Source organism: Ostrea edulis, chromosome 3 (assembly GCF_947568905.1).
Source record: "Ostrea edulis chromosome 3, xbOstEdul1.1, whole genome shotgun sequence".
NCBI lineage: Eukaryota > Metazoa > Mollusca > Bivalvia > Ostreida > Ostreidae > Ostrea > Ostrea edulis.
The window spans coordinates 26657144-26685112 of NC_079166.1; the positions used below are offsets into that span (position 1 = coordinate 26657144).

The window sequence follows — 27969 nt, forward strand, 5'->3', positions numbered from 1 at the left end:
ATTTAGTTCAGGTAAATACCGGCACCTGATTGGTCGTCTGTTGGTGTAGAAAATAATACGTCAATTGCAATAGTCGGAAAGCTTCGGATTTACCCAATTCGTGACAACACGGACGAGAAGTTCCGAAAGATAACAACAAGTCCTGAACGTAAAAATCAATGATGTTGACGGAATGAAGAGAACAAATACCCTGTTCAGTTTCGGCTTTAAAAAGGCCAGAAGTGAAAGTGACACAAGTATAATATCAATCAACAATTTTAAACCGAAAACAGAATTTAATCAGGAAAAATTTCAGACTTGCTATTCTTTTTAATTTGCAAATGCCCATGTGGTATTAAATAAAAACGAAAGTAGAATTTTTCAGCACAAATTCGCTATGTTACCAACAAATCTGTAGCTGTTAACTTGAATTTGTGGAAAAATAAAATTATAGGTCATTTAAATGTTACTTATTAATTTGTAATAAAGATTGTTTGGGTTTTATTTAAAAAATATTGGGGTGAGCAAAAGCAAAAGGTCCCAATGGGTTTCATGTCAGTCTTGGAGAAAAATATTACTCCCAGTGTAAGTTAACAGACTTTAAGGGACCAAATGAAAATAGAAATATAGAGTTGTGTTAATTGGTGAAGAATATTCTTAAAATATTGGGAGTGCAACTCTTATTTGCAATTCAATAAAAAATAATGATTAAATACATGTAAACTTTTTTTTATAACATACAATGTATCCGTTAAATAAGGAAACGAAAGCTGACAATACAGGTAATTAGAACAACTATAAATATAATATATATTGATGCTTTATTATATAAAACTGGTGTTGGTTGTGATCTATATTCTTCTTACATTTTACTTTAATCTGCTTATACTCTTGGGTGGCAGAGATTCAAGCAAAGACACTTAAAAATTGATTGATACAGCATTGCAAAAAATAATTACATGTAGTTATCTTGATGCACTTTATTTTTCATTTTTCATCAAAATTAGTACTTTGCAATGTTGAATTTTTTGAAGTTTTTGCATGAACAGAAAATTTCACATATGAAACAATAAATTCATGGCAAAAGTAAAAATTTCAGGCAAAAAAATGACAATTTCAAAGCTGCATTTAAGTGCCAGGAAACCGCCAGAATGCAGGATTTTGCGTCATTTACCCCAGACCCCCGGCCGTAAGGGCGCCGAGCATAGCTCAGCGTGCGATACGGCTGTGCCATTTGCATTGGATCGCCTTCTACTTTTTCATTTCAGCCTCCTACTTTTAAATTTGTTGAAAGCCCTGGTTTTATCATGCACTGTTTCTATTCAACTGCGTCTATGAGGATATGTATAAATGATGTATAATCGTATTGTAAAATGTGACATTTTCTTATACGAGGAAGTCTGTACAAGTAAATTTGTTCTATTTTTTATTATTCATTTTAATAAAGTTATTTAAAATAATTACCATGTATTTCTTACCTGTCTGATGAACACAACAAAGGTTACAGAGGTGATTGGTAGAAATACGGGTACACGGGTGTCAAAACTCTCTGTTGATGACCTGACAGCATCCTGCATTGTTTATCCACCATTATTGATCTTTAACAGGGGAGGCTACTCCTGGAATCAGAGAAATTGCAGTCAAAATGAACGTTACCTGTTACTCTTAAGGTCTCACACAAGGAAATAATTTCACTATATGTTACTATATAGCTTTAATTAAATTAATTAATTAAATAGACTATCATCAGATAATTAATGAAAGAGAAAATAAAGATTAATTCTTGGGCAAAAATTTGAGATCAGAAAAAAGACGCCTTATGCGGCATTTAAGAGAGAAAATTGACAGTAAACACACCTACCTCAAAATACACGTGGGTTTCACATGTTGACAAACAGACTACACACCATCCAGGAAGTTGCATCATGCGCACCTGAAAAAAGAGTTCCCTTTAATTCAGTGGGACAATTCCAATAAAGTTATAATATTCCTAGTAAATGAGCCCAAAATTAATACTGTAGGCCTAAAATAAGATGCCAAAAAAGAAAAAAAGGAAAAGAAATTGTCTCTATATATATATGTAACAGGAAAGGAGAAAATGTATGGCTGGACCGGGAATCGAACCCGGGACCCCTGCATCACTAGTCAGGTGCTCTACCGACTGAGCTACCCAGGCCGATATCCACGGCCAGAACCATTACATTCCTCCCTCCTTAAATTGTCTTCGCCCTCGAAGACGCAACCCAAGTTCTTATTTGCCCCTGGGAGGACTTTCACCTCCAAGTCCAGGGGTGGTCAACGGCACCAAATCTGTAACAGGAAATGAGAAAATGTATGGCAGGACCGGGAATCGAACCCGGAACCCCTGCATCACTAGTCAGGTGCTCTACTGACTGAGCTACCCAGGCCGATATCCACAGCCCAAACCATTACATATAGAACTACAATTGACTAAATCATTTTGATTGGCTATTTCCTTGCGTAAGACCTTTAAGTGTATATTAATTGTAAATTTGGCAGCATGAAGTGTGCATTTATGACTGAGAGAATAATTTAACTCTAGAGGCTAGCTTATAAATCATTAAAGATAAAATATTTCAACATTTATGACATTTGAGAAAGGTAATAATGGCTTAGAAAACTTTTTTTTGGTAATTATGGTCACCTTTTTTTAAACATTAAACTTTATGACTCAACACTATACCAAGGTTAAAAAATTTTCTCTTGACAAACATATTTATCCATATGATATAATTTTGTAAACAAATGTTTGCAACTCATGTATTCATTCCAGAATATGCTTGTTTAAGTTTTGGGGTGCTCTAATCCAACATACCTCTAACTCTAACCCCTGCTTTTATATTGTGACATGTGCGGGGTTAGAGTCAGAGGTATCACAGATTTGGAGTGCTCAGAATATGTATTATGGGCACTTATGAATAAAATTGGGGGAGGGGGCCAACACTACATGAACTTGGTTGCCCCTGAAAATTTTTTGGAAAGTTTGTGCATGGGGCATTTCCGTTTTGGGACAAAGCGACTTAGTAACCATTCAACATAAACAATATTTATAGTATTCTAGCCTGTGTATTGTTGAACTTTTGCATATTTTGTTTAAAGAATGACAGACAAAAGACTAATAAGGATTTGTAACAAATTCTTTTTTTATCTTCATTCAAAAGTGGTAAAGTGGTTAGACAGAATCTTTCAAGAGTCATGAAATAAGGGACTCCTTACATAGTCCGAGATAACATACATACATACATGATGTTTAACATTTCATCGTGTAAAAACATTGCATTTTGTTAATTATTTAAATAAATTGCACATTAAATATCAAAATTGGAAAAAAGCCTGGAAAACGTAAGATATTTCGGACTACTCCTTATAATGCGAATGAATTTTGTCATTGAGTGAATGAAGACCGAGCATATAAACAAGGTCTCATGTCACGCAAAAAAGATCTCCCCTTTCAGTGAACCTAGGACAGCAGAGAATAAATCTAAATTTGCACTCTCCTAATAGCATTGGTGGAGTCCATGAATGAAAATTTCACGAGGGAATTTTAACAAACAAATACACCTCTCCCACTAAAAACAAAATTTTAAAAAAATAGTAAAATTACAAGTATTTATAATGTAAAAGCTAAATCATGGGGAATTTGAGAATGTCATTAGAAAGCTTATGAACACAGTATCGACATTAAATAAAAATCAGTGTGCGTGTACGCAAAATACTGACATTTTAATACCACCCTATCTGTCTGTGTGGATTTTAGATAAGTAAAACGTTCTAACCTTTTTAGCAACGTCCAATTCCATCACACATTAAAGTGTCACCATTAACTTTTCCTTACTAGTTACAATATCACTGGGGACAGTTTATAAATATATCTGCACTGTATCTTTATGTGTTTATCAATCCATTGCAAATATGACCGTCAGAATTTTCTCGTAGTCGAAACATGGTAAACGATTCAGACAACAATATATCCTTCGTTAGTATTGACTAATGCTCCAAGTGCGTAATCGAGGGCAGTTCATGTGCTCGTAGCTGTACAATGAATATACATGTCTACATACGGTGATAAAATGTACACATCACAATTTGATTTCGCCATTCTCTGGCCTTCCCACAATGCCTCTCGTGAATGTTTACATCCAGGAGGCCCCGTAAAGACTTGCTCTGCACTGATAACATACATACATACATGATGTTTAACAGTTCATCGTGTAAAAACATTGCATTTTGTTAATTATTTAAATAAATTAAAAAAGAGAAGTCGAATCAAAACAATGTATCTAAATCAACTATCTAAGCACTTCACAAGCATGAGGCCCCGAAACAGCTTGGCGGGCTTGTACAGACAACTTGTTCCTGTACGATTCTCACACATTTCTTTTATGAAATAGAAATAAATATAGCACAAAGCTTGTTTCTTATCATACCAAATGACAAGATTTGATATCCTAAAGATTATTTCATTCAACTTTTTCAATATATGTCAACATTTTTAAGTATTAAAATAACACGTTTATGAGCTGCTGACCCCTAAATATAGGGGCCAGCCCCTTTTTCTTGATTTCATTAGAAAGCTCTTGTAATTACACACAACTTTTGTTCTATATGTCTTACCAAATTACTACCAGCTTAAAAGATATTATACAAAAAGCAACAAAAATCTATGGGAAAAAAATTCTCAAAATTTGCCATCACATAGCTTCTGAAGTTAAAAAGTTTAGCCAATAATTTTAACTTCCTGCACAACTACAATACCTTACCTACATTTTCTCCAATTTTCTTGCTGATATCATTTGTAGTTCCTGAGATTTCTGGTGGACAAAAGACCCCCCCCCCCCGAAATTCAATTAAAGGGCAATAACTAGTAAACGGAGGTACATATCAAAAATTTGAAAAAACCATTTTTAGGTCTTAATGCAATGTATCTACACTAAAAGTTTCATAATAATCAGATAAAAGGTTTCCGAGAAATCGCCTGTACAAAAAAAGCGGGAAAAAAAAAATAAGAATAAGAAACAGTCGAATAACAGAAGGGTCTTCCGAAGGAAGCTCGGAAGACCCTAATAATAAACAGTAGAATCACTATAAGGTCTTCCGTCTGGAACGGAAGACCTTAATAATAATAAACAGTAGAATCACTATAAGGTCTTCCGTCTGGAACGGAAGACCTTAATAATAAACAGTAGAATCACTAGAAGGTCTTCCGTTGGAAACGGAAGACCTTAATAAACAGTAGAATCACTATAAGGTCTTCCGTCTGGAACGGAAGACCTTAATAAACAGTAGAATCACTATAAGGTCTTCCGTCTGGAACGGAAGACCTTAATTAATGTCTTTCAGTTTTTGAAAGCATATGAGATGACATATTACATATCTCGATCGAGCCTCTTAATGATGGACGCAAATTAATTCATAGGAATGTAAATACTGTAGTATATTTGTTCTTTCGATTTCTTACACAATTGTGTTTGATAGTAAACAATATATAATCGTCTCAGAATTATCGAAAACAATCGATCTAAAACAGACAATTCAATATGATAAACTTTAATGAACGCTGTAGCGATATACATGTACGTGAGCGGATCAACTGTTGAATCTAATCTTAATTACATTGTTTAATGGCATGTACAACATCAGTGAATAAAATATGGATATTGAAAACGTGTATATTCATTTGATTCCTTTTATCAAAAATTCCTACATACAGTAATACTGAAGTCGACTAAAACTAAAAGCAAAAATATCTATCAGAAACAAAAATAAAAATGCTGCGAATTCGTAAATTATAGAGGTGACCGGTCGCTGTTCTTTTTGTTCTTTAAGACTTTTGATCTATTGACATCAATTAAATTGTGTTGAATTAATATTAATTGTTTCTAATGCATACACTTCAGATTATAGTCAAGCCTTGCATGTTTCCAATCTTAGCTGTGGAACATATAACACGGTTTAACTATCTTGAGAAAGATCAATAGAGAGGACATCTGTCCTCCCATTTCCCACACGTCTTCATACATTCTTGCACTTATTGGTCAATCTAGTCACCTAACAGAAGATGAAGCTATACCATTCAGTAAACTGAATGTTCTTTTATTTCTAATCAGTGTTGATAGACTTGTCATTACGGTAATCCGTCTGAGTAATATGCACGGGTGATATTTATCAATACGTGTTCACACCTCCACTGTACATAGCGCTGTTACTCTATAGAAGTTTGTTTATCAATTAAAATCAATAAAAACACTCGTCAACGTTTAAGTAATCAATCTCTACAATTGCAAGAACATTTTCATTATTTATATAAAATCCTTGTTTGTACATTTCAATTTTTGGGCCGCTGCTATATTTTTTTTCGACCGCGATATTAACCTGCTATCCAGTATTTGGATATGTCTGGATAATCGGAGAAATATCATCGCTTAAATAGGGGTTCCATTAACACTGACATACCTCTCAATAGCGACATGACGTCATTGCAGTTTATATTGAATTGTCCAAATTGGGGAAGACGAAATTGATTCCGATCGCTGGCGACCACCACATCCTCGGGGAAATGTATTTAGAGTGTGATAATGTAGAAACCAGTGTGAAATAGCTTCGTATGAATTAGTATAGACTAAAATGATGTACTTCGACAATGAGAGGTTGACACTGTCATAGATCTGAAAAGTATTTATAGGTTATAGACTTTGTATGGGAAAATATGACGACCGAGTTTTTTGGCGCGTAGACGGACCGAGCTGACAAAAAACGAGGTCGTCATATTTTCCCATACAAAGTCTATAACCTTTTTATTATATACTTTCAATTTCATTTAGAAACTAACAATAATTTATTTTTTTAACAATTTCTTTATTGGTTTAACTGAGTAAAAGATGAAAAACACGAAAAATTTGAAAATTAACGACGTAGTAATTTGCTTGTGTATTGATTGTGACGTAATGTTTGCGGGCCGGAATGTTTCCGGGCATATATCGTGTGATATATGCCCGCAAACTTTTAAAGAAAAAAGAAGAGATGAAATTGAAAGTATATAATAATTAGAAATATTGACGATATCTTGTTTAGCCCTCATCCAAGGTAGTGATGATGTTGAACCATTATCTGTAAACTATCGTTAGGACTTTATACATTTGTATTTTACTTTTTCTGCCACCGCAATTAGAGATTTGGAGGCACAAGGTTTTTATCTGTTCAATTGTCTGTCTGCTTGTATGCAAAACCCTTAACATTGGCCATAACCTTCGAACACTTAGTGCTAGGACTTCTTTTCTAACATGTGTATTTCTTGTGATAAGACATTTCGTTTGATACTAAAAAAATGATCTCATGACCTTAACCTTGGAGGTTGACCTACTTTTGAAATGAAAATAATCTTGGTCCAAACTTTTTAGCACTTAGAGCAAGGACTTTCATATTTCAAATGTGTATTTCATGTGGCAAGACCTTTCTTTTGGTACCAGAATTAACTTTGCATATGGGAACATCGGTGTTTCACAAACATACACACTTGTTAACTTTATCAACTTTATAAAAGTCGTAAGATTTAGTATAATTTAACAGCACGTAAAAAACATTATACGGGTATAATTCAATTTTATTTGTAACACGCAATTTGATTGGCCGAGCACACTGAAAAAATAGTTTATATTGTATAATATAACTTGTCATGGGGAGACACACCCCCTGGGTAACCCAAGACGGCATTACTTTTTTGTTTTAGAAAAATATACATGGAATTGAAAATCAACGGAATAAAACGTCCACAATGAAATACCTTTGCTTGACTTTTGTTCTTTCGATGTCAAACAAGGCATATGTTGTTTTTTTTAGTTGTAAACTACACAAAACATTGAAGGTAAAAATCAATACTAACTCTAATACGACGATATCATATGCAAAATAATGGTATATCAAGTATTTGCAACTTTTGCTGTTTCATAATGAAATACAATTTCACTTGTGGGATTGTGTGATCCGCCTATTAAAGCATAAAATGCGTCATCTCTTACAAAAATGTACCAGATGACGTCACGCCAAATCGATTGACATGTGGATCGCATTCTGTGAATTGTTTGCATTTACTGTGTCGGATTTAATTGGCGACAATACTGCATGCTATGGTAAGTTATACTTTATTTTAAAACTTTTATAAAGTCAAAGTACCGTAAATCATGCGTTTACTGGTGCATGACATATCAGGTTTAGATTTTTAAAAACTTTCCGGTATTTACTGTCGGGGCGACTAAAATAGTGAAAAGTCGATCTTGTGCCGCGCAGTAAACATTGGGCCTACATATGTAGCCGACACATATCTTCTATTATCAAGAATCGTTGAAAACACCACTTTGCATTTTCAAATTTGACTAATAAAGCATATGCTCCGGTTATGCATAGAACCAAGATGGCGATTTTCTTGGTCGACGCTTCATCAGTCTATTGCTAAGTGAATCCTTGCTTGATGCAAGCGATTTCTATATCTCAGTGTTTGTTTACTTTTTTGTATAATTGAAGACTTGTAGAGTGTAGTTTTGTCTTTTGACATTAAATTATAAGGAATGAAGCTAATGTTGACCTATGACATACGCTGATTCACTGCAAGGTACCAAATTATACCTCCTAATGACATTTACAAAAGTTTTGTTTACTAGCGAAACTATGGTAAATGAAATATAGAACATAACAATGTGGCTTGGATATGAGAATATACGGTAATTCGTAATAAATCGTGTTGATGAGGTAATAAAATAATTGCTTATGCATGGACATCCTAATAATCATTGATATTCGAGGTTTAACAGATAAGGCTAAGTGTTAATTCATATCCAAGATAGTAAAATAAACAAAAACACAACTGGCGGGAACATGTGCCACACGTGCTTTTGTGGAGCCAAGTAATTTACATATTGGAAGTATATTTGATAACCAGATTTGCATGATTCTTTTATATGTTTACTGCATATATAATTAAAAATATATTGATATAAGTAATAATGGAAATAATGGCAGTGTGCTGTACAAAGAAAATAAGAAAGAAAAAAATACCATTTGCCTACGAATATGCAATCCAATGTAATATGAATGAGCATGAGAAATAGTATACAAAGTCAAGCTAATATATATAATTGACTAACCTTAATCAACTTTTCATTAAAAAAAAATCATATAAAAATCATGTTCATACCACTCTCACAACTAATAAATCAATTTGATTAACATTTTTAAATGTAGAAGAGAAATGCTACACATATATAGTAGTAGATTTACATATAGTAACTTATCCGAAATAGGACCAAACATGCAAATTATGCAGGTAAACGTCTCACTATATAGATTATACAGGGCCACATGTGCAGAAAACCTAACAAAAATCGCATCAGACACACTTTTAAATACAAGTGTCTGCAAGAATACAGCTAGAAACCGGTGTAGTACGAGAAACTTTTAAAAACAAATGTGACTGCCGATGCATAGTGTACACTTCTCTTTCTAATGTAAACATAGGAAATATACTTAAATGAGCCTAACAGCACAGCCTTCATTATACTACGAGGGCGAGTCAATACGTAAGTAACCAGCCTAACTTATTTCAGGTTGAGATCTACCTCTTCTTTTTCGATGTAATTGCCCTCTAGTGTGATGCACTTAGACCAACGGTGTTCAAGTGCCACCAGCCCAGAACTGAAAAAGTCAGGGTCCTTTCCATTGACCCACCCCTCAACTGCCGCCACAACTTCTTCGTCAGACCGGAAATGACGTCCACGGATAATCTTTTTCAAGTTTGGGAATAGGAAGAAGTCACTAGGAGCTAGGTCAGGCGAATAGGCAGGATGTGGTATTAATTATACTCGTTTCACTCTACAGCATCCATTGCAGCTTTACAAGTGTGGACTCTCCCGTTGTCCTGTTGCAGGAAAACACCTTTAGAGAGTTTAACTCGGCGCTTTTCACGGATGGCGGTTCTCAGCTGGTCTAGCAAGTTTGCATAGTACACTCCAGTTATTGTACTCCTCTTGGGTAAAACGTCCAACATAATAGCGCTTTTTGCGTCCCAAAATACTGTGGCCATCACCTTGCCAGGAAATGGTTGCGTCCTGAACTTCTTTGACCTCAGGGACCCAGACCCTACCCTCTCATGACTCTGAACTTTATTCTCTGGCTCATAATAATGAACCCAAGTGTCATCTACAGGCACCAGACGCAAAAGAAAATCATATTTTGACCTAACACGCTTCAACAAGGCGCTGCATACTGATGCTCTGGTTGCCATTTGCTCATCACTAAGGGATTTGGGGACCTAACGGGCTGTTAGCTTGCGTATACCTAAACGATCATGTAAGATTGTTGAAACGCTACCATGTGAAATGCCTAATGCCTGCGCAGTTTCTTCCACCTGAATTCACCTATCAGAGTATACCAGATCCGGAACTTTCTTACACATTTCTTCGTCGGTGATCTGAGATAGAATCTTAATTATCCCTTACCAAAATATAAGCCCTCTGGCACACAGTTGCTGCAAATTTGCAGCGTATTTGCCGCAACTAGTTGCGGCACATTTGCCGCAAGTATACTTTTCGTATGCAAATTTTTCCTCTGGCACACAGTATGTGGCACAGTTGCGGCACACACTTGCTGCACACTTCTGGCACAGTGTGCGGCATATTTGCCGCAAGTATACTTTTCGTATGCAAATTTTCCTCTGGCACACAGTTTGCAGCAAACTTGCGGCACACACTTGCTGCACACTTCTGGCACACAGTGTGCGGCATATTTGCCGCAAGTATACTTTTCGTATGCAAATTTTCCTCTGGCACACAGTTTGCAGCAAACTTGCGGCACACACTTGCTGTACACTTCTGGCACACAGTGTGCGGCATATTTGCCGCAAGTATACTTTTCGTATGCAAATTTTTCCTCTGGCACACAGTTTGCGGCAAACTTGCGGCACACTCTTGCTGCAGACTTCTGGCACACAGTTTGCGGCAAACTTGCGGCACACACTTGCTGTACACTTCTGGCACACAGTGTGCGGCATATTTGCCGCAAGTATACTTTTCGTATGCAAATTTTTCCTCTGGCACACAGTTTGCGGCAAACTTGCGGCACACTCTTGCTGCAGACTTCTGGCACACAGTTTGCGGCAAACTTGCGGCACACTTCTGGCACTGTCTGCTCGAAATTAAGGGATGCTATATAAACTGTCATTACAAAACAAAAACACAATAACAATTCAATTAATATAATTTCAAGAACAATGACATATCAAGTAATTAACATATTCAAAAATACTAATTAAAAAATTTTTTATTCAAAAACAGAAATGACCGGGTTCTTGTAAAATATGTTCTCTATCATAGGAACAACAGTAGAAACATATACTGGGAAAATGACAAATTAAAGGTAGAATTTTTCAACAACAAAAAAGAGAGAGAAAAAAGAGAGAAGCATTTTTAAAATGTTACATGAATATCTTCAATGTTTTTAAAACATCTATAATGTACAGGGTCTGGAAAATGTTAAGTAAAAGCTGAGTTGGTTACATAAAGTACCATGCTTAAAAAATTACTAAGTTCAACTTCACCATGCACATGTAAATTTTTCAAAGAATGCCTGATCACTTCCGAAAAGACACATACACATTTACAATGCTTCCATAACAGCTGTTCAAGGTCTGAAGAATGTCAAATAAATGCTGTAAGAGGAGTTGATTACAAAAAATAAGTACCATCTATTCAGGAAATGCTTAAAAAATGACAAAGTTCAACTAAATGTAATTTTTTTGAAAAAAGTCTGATCACTTTCAAAAAGACACATGCACATCTTCAATGTGTCCATAACTACTGTACAAAGTTTGAGGAATATCAATTTAGATGTGCACGAGTTGATCACACAAAATAGGTACCATCTATTCAAGAAATGCATAAAAATGACCAAGTTCAACTACACATAATTTTTTTTTTTAAAAAGTCTAATCATTTTCAAAAAGATGCATGCACATCTTCAATGTGTTCATAACAACTGTACAAAGTTTAAGGAATGTCAAGTTAGAGGTGCATGAAGATTTGATTCAAGAAATGCTTAAAAATGACTAAGTTCAACTACATATACATTTTTTTTAAATGTCTGATCACTTTCAAAAACACATATGCACAGTTTCAATGTGTTCAAAACAAATGTACACAGTTTGAGGAATGTCAAGTTAGAGGTATACGAGGAGTTGATTACACAAAATAGGTACTGTCGATTAAAGAAATGCTTAAAAATGACGAAGTTCAACTACATGTAAATTTTTCAAAAAATGTCTGATCACTTTCAAAAAGGCACATGCACATCTTCAATGTATCCCTAACAACTGTACAGAGTTTAAGGAACATCAAGTGAGAGGTGTGAAAGGAGTTGATTACACAAAGTAGGTACTATTACAGGGACGCTACTGTCGCTTGCCCACCACTGAGTCATTCACCATTTTATAAACTGTTTGCACATTGTGCAACCCAACCAAAAATATAAAATATAATTATAACAAGATGTGAGAGAAAACTTAAAGAAACTGCAACAACTTCTAATCTACAAATATTGCATTGTGCAATGTTAAAAAGTTCTCGGTGAAGTCTCACACTGGCCGTGAGAGTACATTTTATTTGGAAACTGCTGCATAAAGAATTTCTTTCAAGATCCAAGAGAAAAATATCAACCCACAGTGGCACTTTTCTGACATAAGGTCAGGTTGTGATTTAAATAGATTTGTGAATTTTGGCTGTTTTTGATCAATCATGTCAAATGAAAGCTTTTAGAAAATAAAATCCTTCTTAAACTAGCAAGTGCTATATAAATGATGCTATAAATGCTAGAATTGTGTATACAGTTAAGACAAAGGAGTTGACATGATCTTCTGTACATGTAATTAAGAAGGTCTATCATTTGCGTAACATGACTGTGCATCAATAACAACAGGTTTCGGCAACATTTGCAGACAAGAATGAAATATATTCAAAATTCACACATGTAAACTATGCACTTTTCCTCAGAAAAATCTGGAGACAATCTACATTAATTTTAAAATCAGTACTGTGAAGGACTTTATATTCTGATAAATTAATACAGACTTGTGGGCATTTAATTATTAGGGAATAGGGAGAACACTAAACATTTACACAAGTTTCTCCATCATAGATGAACGGGAGAATAATAGGACTATCTCCATGCTGTGTGCACCTTAGAATCAAAAACATGATTGAATTCTGGACCTTCTTCTAATCTTCCACTTGTTCAGTACTTGGTCATCACAATCACATATTGTCCGCAACAGCTCTACTGTCCCATCCATTTGTTGTGATAAACTGTAAATAGTTTTTCGGTTAAGACAGAGTGCCTTTACTCACAAATACATGTAGCAGTCTCATCAGATTCACTTGGCAAGTGTGTATAAATTGAAATGTCATTCTTTTTTTCATTAGTGATTTATACACATTAATCCAGGCCTGCATGTTGGAACTCTAAGATATGGCAAGTTGAAGACAGCCTATCAACACACCATCACAACTTCTGAATCTGCATGACTATCATGAAATATATTCTGAAAAAGCGGCACGTCTTTTTACCACAAGGAACCACAAGGATACCACAGGGTACCTCAAAGGACACCAGTGTCACCTTAAGATACCCCATGGAACCCTAATGACACCCAAGGCACCCCTTACAACCTTATTGACACCCCAAGTAACTCCATTAACACCACATGGTACCACAATGAACCCTATTAACACCCCAAATGACATCCTAATGTGACCTAATGACACACCAAAGTATCCTATTGATACTGCAGTGTATGTAAAGTATCTTCATGCAGTGTATGTGAGAGTCATTGGACCATATTGTTCATTTAACAGTGAAATGGGGGATCCTGTAGGTGAAAAACTTCTGGATTCAGGACCACATGTATTATAAATTAAGTTCAAAAGATTAGTGGAGGTTTCAAATGATCTAAGCATCCACAGATTCCTTTAATTTAACCAATTTAGAAGTGTTGCATGATTAATTCATTCCTAACACCACATTGCTATGATCATAATTTTAACCCGAATTTCCTCCATTTCCCATATCTTGTCAATACATATAGAAGCCAATACATATATCCAAATTATAGCATATTAGATTAGAATTATTTCTATCATTCAATGGACTATAAAAAATTAACTATTATGAGTTATTTCCTACATTCAGACTTACATTTTAACCGAAGAAAAAAACTTTAAATTAAACTGTTTGCTTAAGGGCTAGTGCCCCTCCCCCCATATACCCTTTTTAAATTGTAAAGGTACTTATTGCCCAGATTCAGTGAAGGTGTGCCAATGACCATTTAAAAATGTCATTTCATACCTAATAATAAAGAGATATTTTCTATTTGTCAACTTTTGATGAAAGATATTAATTTTTAATCCCTAATATAATAATTTGGTCCGACCCAGGGGCCACGAACTTCACAATTTAGAAAGAGGCTCCTTTGCTCATCATAATATAACACTAAGTTTGTCGGCTAAATACCAAGGAGCAGAGAATACTTTTAAAGAATTAATGCATTTTCAATATATTAATGGAGCCCCACCCTAACTTCAGAACCCCTGACCCAAGGGGTTTGGACCATGAATATCACAATTTTGGAAGAAGCACCGTTGCTCATCATAATCATGCACTTTGTTCATCTGCTAAATTTAATGAAGGAGAGCAGGTTTTTAAAGAAGTTATGCACTTTCACTATATGGTCAATAGAGTCCCAGTCCATAACTCCAGAAACCCTGATCCTTAGGCCATACATTTCATAACTTCGATGGAAAGCTCTATGCTTTTTACAATCAAGCCAACATCTTTACTGTTTGATTTCCAGGAGTATGGGAAAAGATATTCAAAGTTTTCTTCAATTTCTTTTGAAGTCCCACCCCTCAGGCCCCAGGAGACAGAGATCCTGAAATTCACAATTTTTGTGTCACTTCACCAATAGATGATAATATGGGTAATTCAAAACCAAAATTGTTTGAAACTGATTAAGCAGTTCTGGAGAAAAAGTTGAGAAAGTTAAAAAAATTATGACACAAACTTAAGACACAACGCTGGACAAAACAGATAGAAATAGGTCACCTGAGTGACTCAGATGACCTAAAAATGCATATAAGCCATATCTAGATTCATTAAGATTGAATGGGATGTCAATGATGTATCCTTGTGGTTCCTTGTGGTACCTTGTGGTTCCTTGTGGTAAAAAGATGCACCCCTGAAAAAGATATAAAATTTTAAATAATTACGAGATACCATTGGCCCTCCTATATATAAGTTTGCAAGGCATCTAACATAGGAGGAATCATTCTGGGGTGTGTACATGTAATTACCGTCACCCGACACCTGGGGCCACCGATTTTCAAAGCCGAGCAATAATCAATGTTGCGTTACAGCCCATTGGGCTAATAAATGCAATATCTGATGTACAACTGTTAATATCATGCTGACCCAACTTTATGTACAAATTAACTTTATTGCCAAGACAAGACCTTCAATCCATTTTAATAACGTATTAAATGCATTGATGTAGAGACAAAATTGAGATTCCGGAGGTCACATCCCTGATCATAATGCAGTTTAATTTTTCTAACTGGACATCTGGGTTCAAATCAAAAGCATTTGAATAAAAAAAATAATAATCAACCATTCATTAAAAAACACCATTTACTTAATAAACTAATTAAGTTTTGCAAATATCACCCGAGTAGAAAGTACACAAAAAATAGCATAAGTATTACGGAAATAGGCCTAATTATTTGTTTGTTTTCCGGCCTTCCCCCTCTCTCTCCGGTTTTTTTTTAAAGTGCCTATATGGTCCTGTCCAAATGTATAAGAAAAAAATCCGCGAGGGCTACGATAATGCAACTAGAAGGAGTCTAATCTCATACAAAGGAAATTTAAAAAAAAAAAATTCCACATAATTTCAAAGAATTGAATGAAGCATGTAAATTTATGAACGTAAACACCGACTTGCAAGATTTGACGCAACAATATACAATATGAGCGATGGTCAGTTTCGTTTTAAACAATATATTAGAGAGTTTATAACTATAAGATACACAGTAATTCACTTACTCAATGACTGGAAGATTCTCCTCAGAATATCTGCATCAACTGATTCAACTCCTGTTCTCGATTCATGTTCAAAATGTTGTTTACCGGTATAACATTATGGCGCCTGTCAATATCAACTTTCGCGCTCAGCATATATTGTGTGAATCCCACACCCGACGCATTGAACCCGATCTCTATTTACGATGCATAGAGCCGTAAAGCCCCATGAAGACCTACTTTGGTATGCAGCTTAGATTATTCTAACTTAGTATAAATTAGCATTCCACAAACCAGAATAACGTACCTGGATAAAATCCTGATATGTAAATTATACATATAAAGGTGGATTTTTACCACTCTCATTTGATTAATTTCAACTCACAAACCCAGTATCTGAACTGTAATCAACAGATATACATGTAAATAAAGAAAAGAACTCTCTCTCTCTCTCTCTCTCTCTCTCTCTCTCTCTCTCTCTCTCTCTCTCTCTCTCTCTCTCCATTTATTTAGATATAAAAAAAAAAAATCTTCACATTTTTTTTCTAATTAACTATTACCCTTTGAACATCTACAATTCACACGATGCTATATCAAAGGAAAACCATTGTAAAGTACTATGCAACCCTGTCAATGTAGTTCATGCTAGAAGGTTTTTTGAATTTTTACATGAATGTTTTGAATTCCGCACCAAAAGTAGAGTGCTATAACTACATTTAATTTATGTGATATGCAATACTAAATTGTATACATAGTCTAAGATCACAGGTAGATATCAAATATATACTTGTATTTACATATATGTAAATGAACTGTTAGTAATTAGTTTATTGTCATTATATATCTCATATTGTGTAACATGATTGTATGCCAACATGCTTGGTGAATCAATAAATAATTGAAATAATTAGATTAAAATTCAGATACCTGTGCACTTACATCTTACTTTAAAGGGGCATTAGCTGTGAAAGTGATGGCAACTATTTTTTTCTCAAAATCTCTCGATGATATTGAAATACATATTGATGACTAATAAGAACATTTATTTTTTATTATGTACAAAAACAAGAAAATTAATCCTAATAAAACTATGTTAGGTAACCGCTTTTAATGTAAAGAAATATATATACGGAAGAAGTATTCACTGCACCCCAATTAAATCATTTCTCAAATATAAACAAAAACAACAAATACATTTTGCTGACAGCATGCAAAGGTAACTAGAGAATAATTATACTGTCTCGCAAGACAATAATATTCAATCACCAAAATCACATATTCTTTTTCAAGATGTTAAAAGGTGTTTGAAATAATTAAATACAAGTGTAATTATTACTTTAATATATAATATCTATTATAGGGCAACTTTCATTGAATTCAATATTTGGTGACAGAATGACCGCTAATTCCCATTAAGACAAGAAGATCGATTGAAGGGGGTGCGAGAAATGTTGCATATGTTCCATTATAGAAAATGTTGTGATGGATATATTGATATGGCTCTTTTATTCTAAATATTCAAGAAAAAGTCGTGAACTTTGGTACCCTTACTGTTTCAGTTCTAAAATTTTAAGAAAAAAGTTGTGAACTTCTGGCACACGATTCTGAAAACCAAAGAAAAAGTTGTGGTGCACTTCTGGCACACAGTTTTGATTCTGAATACCAAAGAAAAAGTTGCGGTGCACTTCTGGCACACTGTTTCATTTAGGAAAAGTTGTGGTGCACTTCTGGCACACTGTGCCACTAGTGGCACACTGTGTATTGTTAGTGGCACACTGTATGCCGCTAGCGGCATTAGCTGCACACTTCTGGCAAACAGCTCTGGCACACTGATTTGTTTGCCGCAAACTTGCGGCAAATTTGCAGCAAACTTTACATTTTGGTAAGGGTATATTATATTAAAGTTTGGCATATTCACATCCGTTGTTCAACAAAATATTGTCCATATTCTATGTGACTTCCACCAATAAAAACTGGAATCAGGATATGATGAAATTTAGCGTCTTTGTATTTTGTTCCTATTATTGAATGTTGTGTTGACAGTTTTAGAATCCTATTTTAAATTTGAAATAAAAATGCTTCTACTCCATCAAGGCAAGTACCGAGACTGTGCAGCTATACTGAAGAAGAATCCATATAGAAAAGACCAGGACGGAGTGTATACGATTTATCCGGATCTTAAAACAAAGAAACACGTGTACTGTGACATGACAACAGAAGGGGGCGGCTGGACGGTGGGTAGTCTTGTGGTCATTTTTCTTTTGTTTAATTATGGGTTTTCCATGAAGCTAAATCCTGCTTACATTATTTACGTTGATAATTAAGCTTTTCAGCTTCAGGATTTGTGGTTTAGAGATATGTTGTCGTAATTGTGGAAATACATACTAAAGGATGAGAAAACAAGTCGTCAAGGGTTTTTCTAGAGTACATGCATATATATTGTTAAATTGTTTTGAAGATCTTACAAATGGCAAGTATAATTCAAGTACAAATTATTGATATGTACACTGTATGTGTTTGGTGTCTGAATAAATATCAAACAAAATTCAATAAGTAAGGGGGGGGTAGGCATTGATTTTAACGTATTATACCGTATTAGTTATGAATTTAAACAAATATTTCCTATCTAGGTCATCCAGAAACGAGTTAATGGGTCAACAGATTTTTACAGAGACTGGCAAACCTACAAAGTTGGATTTGGAGATCCCAGGAAAAGTTATTGGATGGGTAAATACACGTGTATATGTTGAACGTGGGTAAATACACGTGTATATGTTGAACGTGGGTAAATACACGTGTATATGTTGAACGTGGGTAAATACACATGTATATGTTGAACGTGGGTAAATACACATATATATGTTGAACGTGGGTAAATACACGTGTATATGTTGAACGTGGGTAAATACACGTGTATATGTTGAACGTGGGTAAATACACGTGTATATGTTGAACGTGGGTAAATACACATGTATATGTTGAACGTGGGTAAATACACGTGTATATGTTGAACGTGGGTAAATGCACGTGTATATGTTGAACGCGGGTAAATACACGTGTATATGTTGAACGCGGGTAAATACACGTGTATATGTTGAACATGGGTAAACACACGTGTATATGTTGAACGTGGGTAAACACACGTGTATATGTTGAACGTGGGTAAACACACGTGTATATGTTGAACGTGGGTAAACACACGTGTATATGTTGAACGTGGGTAAACACACATGTATATGTTGAACGTGGGTAAATACACATGTATATGTTGAACGTGGGTAAATACACATGTATATGTTGAACGTGGGTAAACACACGTGTATATGTTGAACGTGGGTAAATACACATGTATATGTTGAACGTGGGTAAATACACGTGTATATGTTGAACGTGGGTAAACACACATGTATATGTTGAACGTGGGTAAATACACGTGTATATGTTGAACGTGGGTAAATACAAATGTATATGTTGAACGTGGGTAAATACACATGTATATGTTGAACGTGGGTAAATACACATGTATATGTTGAATGTGGGTAAATACACGTGTATATGTTGAACGTGGGTAAATACACGTGTATATGTTGAACGTGGGTAAATACGTGTCTATGTTGAACGTGGGTAAATACACGTATATATGTTGAACGTGGGTAAATACACGTGCAAATGTTGAACGTGGGTAAATACACATGTTATGTTGAACGTGGGTAAATACACATGTATATGTTGAACGTGGGTAAATACACATGTATATTTTTACTAAGATTTATTATTTGAATTTTTATAAATACTATTATATCGTTTCAACCTGTTTAGGGAAAATTGCAATTGTCTGACGTTGATACAGGTATATGTCTTCTTATTGATAAAAAAAAAAATATGAATACCGCAACATACTTATTTCATCATTTTTATTTGTTACTAAGATATATCATTTGATTATGAATATTGTTTAACGTCCCTCTCGAGAATATTTCACTTATATGGAGACGTCACCATTGCCGGTGAAGGGCTGCAAAATTTAGGCCTGCCCTGGTGCTTACAGCCTTTGAGCAGGGAGGGATATTTATCGTGCCACACCTGCTGTGACACGGGACCTCGGTTATTGCTGTCTCATCCGAAGGACCGTCCCATCTAGTCGCCTCTTACGACAAGCAAGGGGTACTGAGGACCTATTCTAACCCGCATCCCCAAGGGATTATATTATTTGAAGAATCAACAATCAAATATATAAGACTGAATCTATAATTCTATAGGGGCTGAATTACCTTAATGTATATATTGATGGAGCTATAAGATATCTATCAATTATTTCATCCTTAAAAGGAAACGACGTCCTACACTTGCTAACAAAATCAGGGAACCAAGTCCTCCGTGTGAACCTTCAGAAATTTAGCGGTCAGAAGGCGTATGCTAAATACTCCAAGTTATTTGTTGGTGACGAAAGCAGCAAATACAAACTGACTGTGTCAGGATACAGTGGCACGGCAGGTGAGGATAGTTTTCATTATTTGTCGGGTTTTACAGACCTTGAGACGTACTAACATACCAGCTACACACTTCTAGCGCGATACTTTTCTCACACAAAACAAAACGCATTTCAAACTGAACCATACGCTTTCCGCACGAAGCGATATATTAGAAGAAACGTTTCTTACGCGACGTGAAACGATGATGGTTTGCATGATACGATTTTCTTTTAAACGCTTAGATCCTACCCGCTTTACAGGAAATGATTTTTTTCTTTCGAAAATGCGTTGGCCTCGTTCTACTGTACAACCCGTCGGTACAATAACTTTTACATGGTTTCTGTAAAAAAAATATTTGCAAGTTTATTTCAAATGTCTAATTAATTCCTTCGTTTTGAATTTATGTGTTTATTCACTTTTTAATCTTATGAGACGTAAATTGATCGGTGTTCCGTATACGGGATCACACAATCTGCAAGTGGCACACAAAATATTACATGTACCATCGTGATGTTCAATAGAAATAAAATAGCAATCCTTTTACGACCAAAACTCTTTTTACTGTCCCTAATTACTATCCAAGGTTAAAGCCGACACATGTATGTGGCTGGGATATCGCTGTGTAGGCATAAAACCCTAAAGAAACAATTTATTCTAATTTCAATTATGTCTATTTATTGCTTGATTACCAATTCAATGACAGGTTCGTCTACTCATCTACTTTATGCCCTATATATTATAATTTAAACATATTTTATTGAGAAACCCAACAGGATTGGGCTACAGGCAGAGCCTATGTAGGCCCTCTCCCAAATACAAAGGTCAAGTACAAAGGTATGATATAAAGGTATAAAAAGGATTTGCCCTATATATTATGATGTGGTGTTTCTTTGTGAAATGAGGACTTGTACTATATCTGCGCATGTTTCTAGTTACATTATGATTTGTTTTCCTTGTGATAACCAAGGTTACCATCCTGTAAAGAGTTCGGTGTCTAAACCATAAATTTTCAGTGAAGGAATCATCGACGATGAAAATCATTAATTATTCAAACTTTCCAAAGTTTATAGATCACGGAATGTACATTATTTCCTACTTTAGGGGACAGTCTTACCTACCACAACGGAATGAAATATTCAACAAAAGATCAAGACAACGACAAATATAAAGGACGTTGTACGACGCATCACAAAGGAGCGTGGTGGTATAACAAGTGTTACTATTCCAACCTGAATGGACAGTATGCTAACTCCGCCGTGGTCAGTGACAAGTACCTTAACTGGTATAAATGGGGGAATAAACCCGAAGCATTGAGAAGAGCCTCCATGATGATCCGACCATGGTAATAGATGTCGATACGTTAAATAAATGAAATAAAAGGTGTCTTTGTATTCTTGTGTCTTTGTATTCTTTATGATAAATGAAATTGTCACCCTGGTGAGAAAAGTGTATGTGTATGGATATATAGATAGGTAGATAGGTAGATAGATAGATAGATAGATAGATAGGCAGAGAGAGAGAGAGAGAGAGAGAGAGAGAGAGAGAGAGAGGTCAATTTTATATATTATGAGAAAGACAGTATGATTTTGAACGATGCTGAATGATGACTCTCTGATGTAGTACTAAGTAATATAAATGTTAGTATACTGTACGCCTAAAGTAGTACTAATATACGTACACTTTACACTGCATGTAAAATCATGTAAGATAAAGGGAATCCTATTATATTATATGCAGATGCTGTATTATTTTTGCGACACAAAATACATGAAGAGGAAGTTTTCAAAGATTTGTTGTGATTATTCATTTTTCGACAGAATTCAAAAAACCAAGGATCCAAAGAGTTAATGGTCAGAAACAGATTAACAAAATAATCTCGGTACTTACATCTTAATGACAACAGTAAACCGGGACCTCCGAGATCACCACAGCATGAGAGGCATTTGGTACAGGACAGGCACGTAGCATCGTTTTTCAAGGGGGGATAAACCAGAGGAACATCAGCTTCTTCTTTGGAAAATCAACATATAAAATCTTAAAGGGGGGGGGGGGGGGGGCACGTCATTCTATCTTAAAAAACAACGTCCTCCCCAAACTTTGATTCCTTGATTCGGGGTGGGGCCGTTGTGTTCTTAAACTTGACTTTTTAAAAAATTCAATTTGCGCCCTTCAATTCCTGAGTTCAATTTATAACTTCCACTTTACATTTTTATCATTCAATTCTACTATTCAACGACCGGATGTGCCGTGGGGGTGACACGAATGGTCGTCAATTTTAGGCCATACCTAAGCACGAATCGCCGTGGACCATCGTGACCATGGTGAAAATATTCAGTAATGCACGGGTTCCAGATTTTTGAAATGATCGTTCCATTTATTTTTCTCAAAAAGAATATAAATGAGAGTTTTCTTTGTCTAAAACATATCGCACGGAACGCACAGACGTGTTAAGAAACAGAATATGCCCCATACTTTGAATGAAAGTACATGTAGTTACTTTTCTCAAACACTCGTGCTTAATATCGAGTACCTAAGAAAATCCGCACGGATGTTTGCTTCATGGTTTGAAATAATTTGAGAAAGAACCATTATAATGTGTCATAAGAATACAAAGAGACATTCAATTTCTTACTAAATTGTGGTTCTTAATAGTCTTTATTTTGACGAATTGCTTGAAAATGAAAATAACACAGGGTGAAAAGATGGGAGATGTAGCGTTACTAAGCTGAAAAGGTATCAAAGATTCCCATATTGATTAATATCATCCAGTAAATTCACAATTTTAAGTTTTTCTGTCACATATTATATTCTGATTTAAGGAATGAATCTTTTTTTCTTTTCGCATCGCATGATACATAAGTTTCCCTTCCATTATAAGACATGAATAATTGCTACAAATAAGACGAATTGTTGGTCTATGTATGATGTGCAAGTACATCTTTTAGAGGATGTCACGTTGCGATATTTTTCTTCTTTAATCTTAGCCATACTTTAAATCAGACAGTAATCCAACATACAATAACTTCCAGGAGCTTAGCTGTACTGTAATGTCCACGGAACCATACTACAACTTCCAAACCACGAACATAGAAAAGCATGATGAAATCATAAGAAATGCAACATTAAATTAATCAAACATAATGAATGTGTCAAAATCAGAGGCAGATCCAATATTACAGGGAAAGGGGGTGGGGGATGGGTTACATATAAGCCAAAATCCTCAGCCACTTTGGGTGCAAAATTTGGAGTTTATATATATATATATATATATATAGAGAGAGAGAGAGAGAGAGAGAGAGAGAGATGTGTGAGTGTGTGTGTGTGTGTGTACACACACACACACACACACACTTGATTTTGTTTTTGAAAGGGAGTGCGAAGAGAGAGAGAGAGAGATATCAGAGTAGGGTATCTATATTTTGTCCGGGAACATCATTACTGCATTGCATTGATTGTAGGATAAAAATCTAAATTCAAAAAGTTTTGAGAGGGGGGGGGGGGGGTAAAAACTCCTGTAAGTTTATGTCATACGACATCGATTTTCACACACTGGTTATTATTTTCAACATTCATCAAATTTAGTTTGAAAGTAGCGAGGTGTTAATGAAATTTATGTGATTTAGTTATGGGTTGTTTTTTGTTTGTTTTTTTGGTCAGACATTGAACTTTTGATCACACCCCTTAGCAATCAACGTTGTAAATTCGTTTGTCTTTGTAAATTATTATTTAAAGAGTGTTTTTGTTTGGTAGCTAACCAGCAAGACCCAATGCAGACGATGAAAAAAACCCACCAAATAATATCATGATATCAACAACTTAAGCCTCTGCCCCCCCCCCACCCTCCGAAAATTTTCTATATCTGCGCCTGTACATGTATATTGAATCCGTATCTAATGTAATGTTTCCGTTGAAATCTGGGTTGGTTTTTGTTTTTTCACGGGCAATTCAATATTTTTGAATTTTTTATTTTTATTTAAATAAACTTTTAATCCATTAAACAGCTCGACCTGCATTGAGTTTTTTTCCCGTTCTTTTGCCGCTATTATTACAGGCAAGGTTGACCATTATTAAAGTTCGATCAATAGGCTGGCTGGTGAGAGTTTTATTTCAAAAAATAAGTAGTAGTTTGTTCTGGAAATATTATCAAATTAACCAAAGAATTGAAATAAAAGATCAACTTTGAATTTAGAGCTTTGATTTTATTTTTGAATTTAGCGACATAATTTTTTTTTAGACAACTGTGAAACCAACTTCTTCGACAACTGCCCCCCCCCCCCCCCCCCCTTCTTCCCAGGTGTCTGTTGTTTATTGCAGATTACGTCGGGATTCATATTGTATTGCAACTTGGAAAGAAATAAACATTAAATACGGCTATAAACCCCCTACCCCCTTTTCCCCAGCCCTACAATTTGACGAAATTCTTGGCAAATTTTACGATATTCAATGTAATACTTCAGTTTGACATGTTATGCCATGACCGATTCTCGTGCAATCCGTGTACGTACAGTTTGATGGCGAGACGTCTATAGCACACAGCGCTAATCAAACTTTATTGATTTCTGTTTTTTATTATCAAATGCCTCTCTATCCGAAATGTATAGTGCAGAGGTCATGACATTTAAAAATTATAGCCGGAAGTGTTACATATTTTACAATAAATTGTTGTTTTCGTGGTCATAAAAAAATGATAGATGAAACCTTGTCTAATAAATCAATTAGATATATAAAAGACGTCATTCTTTATTAGAACATTTCCGCGGTAACAGACACCTGTCCCGCAGAAACGCATGCGATTTCTCCAAACTTATAAAGTAGATTGGACCGGCTCGTGCTGGCCCCATATAAAGAGTTGGACAAAGACGGAACCCTGGACATACTAGACGTGGGATCAGATACCAAGGAAGAGTGAGCATACCCTGTCAACCGATCACATCCGACGTGCGCACTATGTCTTGACCCGGTAAACGGAGTAATCCGTAGCCTAAATCAGTGTGCTACGAACGGTCTAACAATCGTTATGAAACATGTAAGACAGCATTTAATCCAATGATGTGTTGTATTGGCAAACCAGATCATTATAACGATCATAGAAGTTGAGAAGTGCAGACTTTAAAAGAGATTATATGATTAAATGATTCTTTTATTCCGTCTACTCTACAACAAGCTAAACTTTTTTGGAGGACTGATGTCGGTGACAAAGATGCAGCAACCTGCCTGAAAATATGAGTTCTTTCATTCCAAACTATATTATTTCAGACGGAAAAAAATCCCAGTTTGAAGCATTACTCAATTAAACATTCAGAACACATTCTGGTTTTTTTTTTCTAACATGCTATTTCTCCAAAGATGACCTTCTTCATACAATGCTATACATTTTTTTATGCTACATGTACATATACTTTCGGAGTGTACACAGCAAACTTGGTAGTTTTGATACTTTGATCAAATCTGTCATCAATTTAGTATCATGTTGAATTCCACACCTTTTCCTTTTTATTAGATTTTTATTAACTATGTGCAATACCTTCCGTATTTTCTAAACACTACCTGTGCAAAGCCACCAATGCAATGCCACATGTAAACAAGAATATTGGTCATGTCGAAAATATGTGCGTAAGCTACAATTTGTACGCTCTTTATTTCACTAAAATAAATCAAATGGGTCTTTGGTTTAAAGTGAAAATAACCTTTTTCGATCGATCGATTTTTATTAATGTAAATATTCATGTAAAATATCAAAACATATTCCTGCAATAGTTGTTATCGAGGTCAATTTAATGTCTTTTTTTCTCCAGACACGCCCCTCGACAAATAAACCAATCCAAGTACTGAAAGTAAGTCGGGTTCGATCTGCACACTTGCTTGTTGGTACTTCACAGAACGAGACGAATGTGAATTTCATACTTGTGTGGGGTGCATAAACTTGTGATCCATTGTATTGACAATGCTTTTATAATTAATCGTTCTCTCTCGTCCTGTCTCTCATTTCCATCCACCTCTCCCCAAATATTTCTCTTTATCTCTCTTTCCACCTGTCTCTCTTTTTTCTTTCATTCTTTCAACAAAATATAGAACCTACCAAAACAAGTTTGTTTTATTTTTACTATTGTTAAATAGATACTTAAAATGAATAAAATGATGAAGAAATGTTTATCAAACTCAGATATAGGACGATAGATGTACGTAATTGCCGTATTTCGGTTTTGTTTTTGTATTCATATTAGGTTATGGCACATCCTTTGCCGTTCTTTAAAGTGAATTTTGTTAAATGTTATATCTCAGAAATATCAACAATATATACACGGTGCACACTTTCATACATATATAGAACAGAATATGTAAAATGAGAGCAACCCCGCCTTCACAGTACACGCTGTCAACACTCAGTCTGCATGGATGGATACACCCACGTGGTAATGTAATATTTCATATTGACAAAACAGGAGAAAAACACCGCATATTATCAATGTAATTATACGTAAAGGTGAAGATAACGAACAGTGATTTCATAACTCCTAATACCTAGAATACCGCTGTCTATTTCAGCCATAAGAAAGTGTGATAGAGAATTCACTACCAAACCATAGTTCCCATTCACTATAATCAGAACATAAAATGTGTTGCAGATTATTGATTTCGAAAACAAGGAGACATGTTGTAATATGTTTCATCAAAATGGTAAGTTCAGACTAACTTCTATGAAATGACTGGAAAAAGCATGATTTTTCCACATATGTTTGCTGATCGAAATACTTCGGCATTTCATGTGTTGGTAGTGTCATTCAGATAAATTCATACAGAATCCAGCCCTACTGAATGTGCGTATTGATCTACACGCAACAGCTGGGTCGACTTCATCACGCAGTGTAATGTTTCTAAACAAGGGATTCAACTGCTAATTTTTCACTTGATTTTCCGCAGAGAAAGGGAAAAACAGACAAGAAAACGAATATGTAAAAAGATATAAAAGGTTATATATAAAATATGTTATGATAAGGAAAGGCGATTTTCGTACTCTTTCGCACCTTTCATTTTCAATGTGTAATTCAAAGCTCAAAATTGCATAAATTGAACTAACTGATTCACAATCAATATTATCAATAGAATTATACAGATATTATATCAACAAGGGAAGATAACCTGCGTTCCAATATTCCTACTAAGTCGAAACGAATTTACACAAGGCATGCGCTAATTTTTGTTGCTCATTTCAAAATATTATCAAAAATGTTATTTTTGAAAATACATGAACTTAGATGCATTGTGCATTTCATCTACAAAATAGGTGATAAGAATTAAATATGGTGATATATTAATGATGTCTAAGAATTGATTGTGAATATTTCTTATTGATGTCTCAGAATTGATTGTGGATATATCATTGGTGTCT

General features: G+C 35.0%; 1 protein-coding gene and 1 long non-coding RNA gene across 6 annotated transcripts in view; one reads left to right on the top strand and one right to left on the bottom strand.

Moving 5' to 3' along the window:
- Positions 1 to 4456, bottom strand: part of LOC125673528 (uncharacterized) — a 10323-nt gene extending 5867 nt beyond the window's left edge. Inside the window, exons 1-3 of one of the 2 annotated variants that reach the window (XR_008801855.1) lie at positions 3777 to 4456; positions 1841 to 1912; positions 1458 to 1598 (exon numbers count right to left, since the gene is read on the bottom strand). This is a non-coding gene — a long non-coding RNA (uncharacterized LOC125673528). Of the gene's footprint in view, positions 1 to 1457; positions 1599 to 1840; positions 2290 to 3776 lie in introns of both variants that reach the window. The other variant, XR_008801856.1, reaches the window with a different exon arrangement.
- The window catches only part of LOC125673510 (ryncolin-1-like), a 129817-nt gene extending 107845 nt beyond the window's left edge, over positions 1 to 21972 (top strand). For 2 of the 4 annotated variants that reach the window (XM_056160305.1, XM_056160307.1), the window contains 4 exons: positions 18202 to 18341; positions 18738 to 18834; positions 20437 to 20601; positions 21681 to 21972. In XM_056160305.1, the coding sequence (XP_056016280.1) occupies positions 18202 to 18341; positions 18738 to 18834; positions 20437 to 20601; positions 21681 to 21925 (647 nt within the window). In that variant the 3' untranslated portion in view covers positions 21926 to 21972. Of the gene's footprint in view, positions 1 to 7958; positions 8127 to 18201; positions 18342 to 18737; positions 18835 to 20436; positions 20602 to 21680 lie in introns of those variants that run through there. The other 2 variants (XM_056160308.1, XM_056160306.1) reach the window with 2 other exon arrangements.
- Positions 21973 to 27969: the final 5997 nt, after the last annotated feature.